This window comes from Alexandromys fortis, unplaced genomic scaffold (genome assembly GCF_014885135.2).
Source record: "Alexandromys fortis isolate MF-2015 unplaced genomic scaffold, M_Fortis_MF-2015_v1.1 scaffold_42, whole genome shotgun sequence".
NCBI lineage: Eukaryota > Metazoa > Chordata > Mammalia > Rodentia > Cricetidae > Alexandromys > Alexandromys fortis.
Window position 1 is genome coordinate 634,586 of NW_026067934.1, and position 9,045 is coordinate 643,630.

General features: G+C 46.7%; 1 protein-coding gene across 1 annotated transcript in view; it reads right to left on the reverse strand.

The window, feature by feature from the left end:
* The window catches only part of LOC126504010 (cytochrome P450 4F6-like), a 15,916-nt gene extending 7,387 nt beyond the window's left edge, over positions 1-8,529 (reverse strand). Inside the window, exons 1-5 of the mRNA XM_050145991.1 lie at positions 8,408-8,529; positions 7,880-8,078; positions 2,704-2,848; positions 459-512; positions 212-369 (exon numbers count right to left, since the gene is read on the reverse strand). Coding sequence (XP_050001948.1) covers positions 212-369; positions 459-512; positions 2,704-2,848; positions 7,880-8,077 — 555 coding nt within the window. The 5' untranslated portion in view covers position 8,078; positions 8,408-8,529. The remainder of the gene's footprint in view (positions 1-211; positions 370-458; positions 513-2,703; positions 2,849-7,879; positions 8,079-8,407) is intronic.
* Between the last annotated feature and the right edge of the window lie 516 nt (positions 8,530-9,045).

The following is a 9,045-nucleotide window of genomic DNA, read 5'->3' on the forward strand; positions in this document are numbered from 1 at the left end:
ACGCACAACTGTCTTTAACTCCAGTTGTAGGATCTCCAGTGCCCTCTTCTGGACTTTACAAGCACTAGGAATGTATACATGCAGGCAACACCAATACACATGAAACAAATATATATATTTTAAATATATATATTTAAATTCTTTAAGATTAAATATTTTAAATATATTTATTTATTTATATATTTAAAATATTTAATCTTAAAGAAAACTATCCCATACAAACAAATACACACAAACTTACATGCATGATGTTCACACTCTTATTAAAAACCTTCACATAAGGCTTCAGGATGTCAAAGTGGAATGCAGGTGTCAGCAGGCGGCGTTGGTGGCTCCATTTCTCTCCAGTGCTCACCAACAGCCCATCCCCTAGGAGGGCAGCCATGGCAGTAAGCAAAGGTAGCACCTTTCTTTGGGCCCACAGGGATGTCTCCTGACCCTGACCTTGAGGTACTCACCCAGCCACGGCTTCAGGAAACCATAGAAAGTCATTTCCTTAGGGGCCACTGCAGCTGCCATGATGGACAATCAGGGGCCATGGAGAAATCAAATGTGAACTTGGGGAGTGGGTGGGGACTCTCAGTCCCAGGGCTGTGCACTTCCCCTCCAAGTCCAGCAAGGCAGGAAGGGGAAAGGGACAAAGGAAACTAGGAAGAGGAAGGACCTGAGACAAGGCTAGACCAGGCTGCAGTAGCAGGGAGAGCCAACATCAGCCTGACAGGGCACAGCATGCCCCAACATGCCTTCACACAGCTGCTACATAGTCCAGCACATACTCCACATTTGAACCCCAGTACGACACCCTTGTATGCCTTTACAGAGATCTGGGACACACTCTCTGACATGTCCTGATACATCCTGAAGGTAAGACAGGGACACAGTTAGGAACACAACATATTTGATCTTCCCTGAGATGATACAGTATGATCTAGCATTGGAATGCAACAGTCTGACATGATCTAATTGTGCCCTTTAGATAACCCCAGATAGGATTTAAATGTGTCCCATTCACACTCCAAATGTGACCTAAACATGCCCCATAATTTTCATGTATCCTCCTTTATACCATGCTAAGCATTGCGTATTTAGAGTTAAAGGCTCCCCTATCCTCAAAGGCCACAGGATGCTGGCCCCATGTGCTCCTTCCAAGAAGTGCCACCGCCCCTCAAGCCATCAAGCAGGTCCAGGGCCAGCCACACACAGATGAACCCATCCAGATCTCCCGAAGTACTGCACCCACCCTCTGTCCATCCCGAGTCACTTCCCAGTTTAAGGTCCCTTTCATCAGAAGCGGCTGAAGCAACTGTAAGACACTAAACTCAGGTGGGTGAAATCCCTGGCGGGCTGTGTGCCTCTTCAGGCATCAGTTTCCTGAACTCTAAACCCTTCTGCTCTGTTCGGCTCTGCTCTATCTTGTCTGTGTCAGATCTCTGTTAGAAGGACGGTCATAGCCTCCATTCCTGCCAACGACCTCTTGAGAGGTGTCCTGATAAATTGATCTGATTATGCTAATGAGCCCATAAAATGATGAATGCTTGCAATGATGTTTGTCCATGCTATATTCTCGATCCTATGACAAATGGCCATTGAATAGATTTCTTTGTTTGTTTATGAAAAATAAATTTGTAGACCCATAGAACTTGAACACACAGAGATCTACCAGTCCCTGCTTCTTTACCACTGGCCTTAAAGGGGTGCACGGTACACCCAGAAGATCTTCATATTTTATTTTATTTCTTTACTAGAGATGTTTTGTCAAGGATCAAAAAGTAGGGAAAGATCATATACCCTAAGCATGCAAAAGACCTTCTAGCCTTTTGCTTTTGTTTTAAGAAAGTGCTATAAAGACTCATGTGTCCTTTTCTGCTTTGGTTCCGTTGATGAATTCACAAAACAGGTTGGACAGTCGTAACTCACGCCTTTAATCCCAGAACTTGGAAGGCAGAGGCAAGCAGATCTCTTTGTGTTCAAAGACAGCCTCATCTACAGAGTGAGTTCCAGGACATCTAGGACTACAACAGAGAAACCCCAGCCGACAAAAAAAAAATGCAGTCTTGTTATTCGTCATTTTATGTCTAAAATAGTATGAGACAATCAAGTCACAGTGGGAGATGAAGAATCTGTCCTGTCACCCAAACGAGGCAAAGTTAAGGGAGTCCCAGAACCCATGCTGGACCCAGAGGGATTTTTTTTCAAGGGGTTGAGCCATTAGGGGTCACCTTTCCCCAGATGAGCATGAAATCATCCCAGAGGAAGATGGAACCAAGACAAGAGATAAAGATCCTGCAGCATGTTTGAGACCTGAACCCAGATGTGCTTGAAGAGTACTCTCCCTGGATTTTTCTGCCAAAAAAAATTCTTTAGTTGTCTTTTGTTGCTGTTTGTTTAATTTCAGCGCCTAGGCATGCAGACTAAGGCTCTGTACATTGCAGAGAAGCATCCCACTACAAAGCTACACCTCCAGCCAGTAGATCTTCTTTCTTTCCTAAGACAACACTGGGCTTAATTTCCATCACTCACTCAACAGAACTCAGGATCTAAAGGAACCAAAAGCCTTGTCCAGGGTTAGTCAGGTTAGTAGCAGGGTTGTGGCTTCTATTAGACATGGCTCACTCTCTCCTGCCCACCTGGCCTGTGCACCGATGGAAACACTGGGAGAAAAGGAAGAGAACAGACCAGTCATTGGATCCTGGGGGAAAATACCTGGGGCCTGGAGCACGGGAGCAATGAACTTGGGGTGGGTGAGCCTCAGGATGGGGTAGAAGGCCCCAAACCAAAAGAGGTGGACATCAGGGTAGTAGTGGCCCAGTTCAGTCATCAGCTGCATGCCTTCCTCATTGCTCTTGACCTGGGGATGGAGAAGGCGAAGGTTAGTCTTGATGGGGGCCTCAGATAGCCACATTTTCTTGTCAATCAAATCACACACCACTCTTAGACTTCTCAATAGTTCATTCAGCTATGGCTCTTGCTAAATCAACCTGGAAACCTGGGTTAAACTGTGTGCATCTTTTTTTTTTAATTTATGTCTCTATATGCATCTATTACAGCTATATACATAGCTCTGTGTGTGTGTCTCTGTCTCTCTCTGTCTCTCTGTCTCTCTCTCTCTCTCTCTCTCTGAAGCCTTATTCTCCTGTCTCTCTTTTTTATTTTATATTTCTTTTGAGACAGGGTTCTCTGTGTAGCCTTTGCTGTCCTAGAACTCACTTTGTAGACCAGGCTGGCCTCAAACTCATAAAATTCTGCCTGTCTCTGTCTCCTAAGTGCTGGGATGAAAGGTGCACCACCACTACCCAGCTTGTCTTGTTTCTTAAGATTTATTGGTTTATTATTTGTATATGTGTATATAGCTACATATTTTATGCAAATGCCCATGTAGCCCAGAAAAAGATGTTGGAACAACTGAAAATGTAGTTTCAGGCAGATGCCAACTGCCTGATATGGGGGCTAGGTACTGAGGCCAGCTTCTCTCCAAGAACAGCAAGGGTGGGCTGGAGAGATGGCTCAGAGGTTAAGAGCACTGGCTGCTCTTCCAGAGGTCCTGAGTTCAATTCCCAGCAACCACATGGTAGCTCACAACCATCTGTATTGAGATCTTGGGCCCTCCTCTGGCAAGCGGGCATACATCGAGGCAGAATGTTGTATACATAATAAATAAATAAATCTTAAAAAAAAAAAACAAGAACAGCAAGGGTTCTTAGCCGCTGAGCCATCTCTTCAACCTCTCTCTGTTTCTTGAATGGATAGACAAATAGAAGATAGATAGATAGATAGATAGATAGATAGATAGATAGATAGGTAAATAGATATGGATAGATTGATGTGGGAGTGTCATATATCAATCTGTTGATTTCATTGGTTAATTAAATAAAGAAACTGCTTGCCCTGATAGGTTAAAACATAGGTGGGAGGAGTAAACAGGAGGAAGAGGAAGTGAGGTAAGACTCCTCAGACAGACACGAGATAGCTCTGCTCTCAGAGTCACATGCGATGAAGCTCAGACCCAGGATGGACGTAGGCTAGAATCTTCCTGGTAAGCGCACCTTGGGGTGCTTACACACATTATTAGAAATGGGCTAAATTAATATGTGAGAATTAGCCTAGAAGAGGCTAGATAGAAATGGGCCAAGCAGTGTTTAAAAGAATACAATTTGTGTGTTGTTATTTCGGGCATAAGCTAGCAGGCGGCTGGGGTGCTGGGGACACAGCCCCACCGCTCTTATTTCAACGATAGATAGATAGATAGATAGATAGATAGATAGATAGATAGATAGATAGATAGATAGATAGATAATTGATGGATAAGTATGGATGCACAAATGATTTATAGATATGATACTTAATAGATAAGTAAAGGAAATAGGAATACATAATAGATTACTGACAAAGAGGTAAAATTTCTTAGATATAATTAAATTTATGAGTGTATCTGTGTATATATTTCACCACCAATTATCTGTTCCACTTTGTGTAACTCTCTCTGTGTATCTGTATCATTCTGGCTCTCTTTTGCTCTCTCTCTCTCTCTCTCTCTCTCTCTCTCTCTCTCTCTCTCTCCCTCTCCCTCTCTCCTTTGGCTCTGTATGCCTCTTTATGTGTCTTTATTATATTTTTTTTACATCTGATTCTTCTGATATCTTTCCCCTCTCTCCTTACCATTCATATAAACTCAGGGTAAACTCAGTTAATTTTCCCCAGCACTGGCCAAGTGCCTCTGCAGTTCTGAAGCAAAGAATACTTAGAGACACCTATAGTCTTGGTTCTTAGTTCAGAAGGAAAATGAGATGAGAATTAATCCCAGCACTCAGGAGGCAGAGGCAGGTGAGATTAAGGCCAGCCTGGTCTACAGAGTGAGTTCAATGACAGCCAGGGCTACACAGAGAAACCCTGTCCCAGGGGAAAGAAATAACTCCCCTCAGGAGAGAACTAACAGCCAGCTTAGGTGCTGGATTTTCATGTAAGGAAGCAGCCTTGGGAAAGAGAAGGGAGAAGATAGTGAAAGATCCGATGTACAAAGCTCAGGGGAGGGAGGACCCAAAAGTGGACACAGGGGGACCACAGGGAAATCAGGGGAGGCCAAGAAAGTCTCATCCTAGAACAACGAAAAGAGATTCTTGGAAGAATGATAGAGACAGAACAGCAGAGAGCCGTGGCAAAAAAAGATTCCATGGGGCCAGGATTTGAGGACCTGGAAATGACAAGGTGACAAGAATAAGGAGCAGTCAGAGAAAGGGGGCAGCGTATGAAGACTCTGCCCATGAGGCTATGACGAATGAGCAGTCTGGAGAAGAACAAAAGAGGGATGGTGGGGTGGATGGACGGGAGCTTACACGTCACCCAACTCTCCAACATCATTGTGATCAAGAAAACATGATGGGTGGCTGAGTTCATCCAGGACCTTCTAGTGGAGCGTCATTCCAGTAATTCTCTTTTAAACTATAAATACTTTGTAGTGAGCCTGTTCCTGTAGAGAACCTTGACTAACACAAATTGTGGTGCCAGGAGTGGCTCAAAGGAAACTGAATTATAAGAACACTTTTCTCAGGGCTAGGAGGTGGTGGCGCACGACTTTAAGCCCAGCACTCGGGAGGCAGAGGCAGGTGGATCTCTGTGAGTTTGAGGACAGCTGGTCTATAAGAGCTAGTTCCAGGTCAGGCACCAAAGAAACCCTGTCTTGGGAAAAATGGAAGGAAGGAAGGAAGAAAGGAAGGAAGGAAGGAAGGAAGGAAGGAAGGAAGGAAGGAAGGAAGGAAGGAAGGGCAGACTTTTTCTCTAATGGGTTGTTGGAATCTGGTGCTAATTCTGCAATTTGCTTAACTGTAAAGATGCTTTAGTGGTTTGAATGAGAAATGTCCACATAAGATGGGACACTCGATCCCCAGTTGTTGATCCCCAGTTGGTGGTGCTGTTTGGGGAAGTTATGGAACATTCAGGAGGCGGAGCCTTGCTGAAGGAAGTAGATCACCGGGGACAGGTTTTGAGGTCTTATAGTCTGTGCTACTTCTCTCTCTCTCTCTCTCTCTCTCTCTCTCTCTCTCTCTCTCTCTCCCTCTCTCCCTCTCTCCCTCTCTCCCTCTCTCCCTCTCTGTTCTAGTTATGGACGGAATGTGAGCTTTCTGCTTCCTGCCCCTCCTGCCAGACCTTCTCACTATGACGGACTCTGGAACTTTGAATGAAAGTAAACCAGTTCTTCCTAAGGTTGCTTTTGGTCATGGTGTTTAATCACAGAGCCGGACACTAACTGATACCATTGCTGAAGGCTCAGTAATCCTGAGACTACTGATAACCAATGGTGTGAACTGCTTAAAGAATTATGCAAGATAAATGCTCTGATAATTCTGATTCACCCACTGAGAGGAGCAAGGCCGTAATGACTCTCTATATCAAACCTTTTAACATGACTGGGAAAATAAGGACTATAATATGCCAGCTAGTTGCTTCCAATGTTTCTAGATAAAATAACAAATAAAAACAAAATGAGCTTAGTCTCCCAGCTCCAGTGGTGACAACCCATCTAAAAGCTTGTAACTATGTCCTAAGAGAGAAATCTTTTTTGTTTGCTTGCTTTCTTTTCTTTTTAAGAAAACATTTTCCTGTGTAGCTGCCTTGACTGCCCTGGAACTTGCTCTGTAGACCAGACTGGCCTCAAACTCATAGAGATCCTCCTGCCTCCGCTTCCCAGGTGCTGGGATTAAAAGCATGAACCACCACTGCCCAGCCCAGCCCTACGAAGAAAACTTAACTTAACCCTGCCTAATACAGAGGGATTGAAAGAAAGTTTCTGGGCTGGGAGGTACAGGGGAGGAAGTCCTGAGGAGATGTGAGATAAGGGAGGGCAGACAGGGAAGCTAGAAGGAAAGAAGGCTGCGGTGAGAGGTGAGGGAAAAGCCACACTTGAATCAATGCCATTGGAGGTGGAGACACTGAAATCTAAGTGCAAGGGGCACAGACATGAGACTAAGAAACCATTCCCAGAAAGTGTAGCCATTATGGAAGGGGTCACAGGGAAAAAGAAGAAGTGATTGGGATAGTGATGGAACCCTTTCATGGGGAACCCGGGACATTCTGTGTTTCATCTTGACCCCACAAAGGAAAACAGAGTGTTCAGTGGAGGCCTCTGACACACTTAGAGAACGGAGAGCTAGATAAGGAAGGAAGGACAGAATCTGAATTGTTGGAGAGGGGAGATCACATCTATCTTCTGACATTCAGGGTCCTCTGGGCGGAGGTAGGAGGATCATACCTCATTCCCACAGAGGAAAAGGCATCTCGGAGAGGTACAGGCACTGGCCTGAGGACAGCAGAGCTGGGCCAGGAAGGGTCCTATCACATGCGGTCCACTAGAAGGCCACAAGCCCAATAGTGGGTAGTGAGGACCGCAGGTGGGGAAGGGGGCTCAGTCCTATGCAACCTGTCTTGGGGGCCTCTAACTACAACATAACACAGGACTGGACAAATAACAGGAAGAAACCTTAGACCATGAGTCCTGATGAGAATGTGGCCCAAAGTTAGCTAGGGATAAGAAAGGCCAAAAGAGAAGGAAGAGGAAGAAGAGGAAGAAGAGGAGGAGGAGGAAGACGGAGACGAAGAAGAAGAAGAAGAAGAAGAAGAAGAAGAAGAAGAAGAAGAAGAAGAAGAAGAAGAAGAAGAAGAAGAAGAAGAAGAAGAAGAAGAAGAAAGCTTCAGAACACACACTGTGGACAGAGGCAAGGAGAGGATCTGCTTTGTGTGTGAGTAGAGAGGGACTCCTGGGCCTCCCTCACTACTACTGTTGTAGGCCCCAAGCCCTCTCCCGACCCCTAGATTCCTAAGAACCGTTCCTGACCCTGTGAGAAGACATTCCTTCTGACACCCCAGACCCACCTGCCACCATACTCACCATGCCCATGTGACCCCAAAACCAGTGCCCCGAAGGGGGCTGAGGGAAGCAGCGGAGCCGGCAGTAGTTCTCATAGAAGGTATAGATCCAGACCAGAAGTCGGACCAGGCACCAGGAGGCCCCACCCAGCAGCAAAAGATGCCATGGGGAGGTAGCCACGGACCCCAGTCCCAGCCAGGACAAGCTCAGCTGTAGCATCCTGCAGGGCAGATAGGCAGAGCATGAAATTCCAAGGTCCAGGAAACAGAGGTGAGCCGCCTGGGTCACTGGGCAGGACTGAAATAGAGAAAGGAGAAGAGACACCCAGGGCAATGCAGGGGAGAGACAGTGAGAGAGGGGGACGAGAAAGAGCGACAGGCAGTTGGGAACTGTCTAGAGTTTAAACTGGCCCAGACTGAAGCACTGAGAAGTGGCGTAGTAACTGGGAAACCATGGGCCTCCAGAACCAGCGGGCTCCCTGGAGCCACTCTGGCTGTAGACAGAGCTTCCAAGTAGTCAAGGCCGTCCCTGTGTCCCCAAGCCTGGCACCTTCTCTCTGGAGCAATGAGTCCCAGGGGACCTCCTCTCTTCTTCTCCGGAAATGCTTAAGTTTCTGGCTTCGGAGTGTGTGTGTGTGTGTGTGTGTGTGTGTGTGTGTGTGTGTGGACTGATGATCTGGGCTGAGCCAATCATCCCCAGGCCTTAGCTGTCTCCTCCCAGCCCCAGCAAGATTCCAAAATGAGGGGGCGGAGTCAACCCGAAGCGGATTTTGAGTGACCTTCCCAGGCAGGCCGGAGGTTCTGAGAACCTATCTCAGCCAGGACAACAGTGTCTTAGAGCCAAAGTTTCCAGCCTCCCTCGCCCTCCGCAGGCCCTCTGCACAGCAGGCTGGGGCACAGCAGGGCAGCATTTCTCAGTGCAGAACCGAAAGACTTGGAGCCTCTGCCCGACAGCTGCAAAGCCTGGCAGAATTCAAGCCGAGCCTCCAAGTAATCCAAGTTCTGAGTGGAGACAAGACTTCCAGAAACAAAGAATTTAGCCCTACTGGGTCAGAGTGGGATTGATTCTGAAACTAAAACTCCCAGCTGAGGAGCCAGAGTTCAGATAGGAGGCAAATGGGAGGGGTCAAGCTGGAGTTGGCAGTGGGCGGGGTGGCGGGGGGGGGGGGGGGGGGGGGGGGGCGGAGT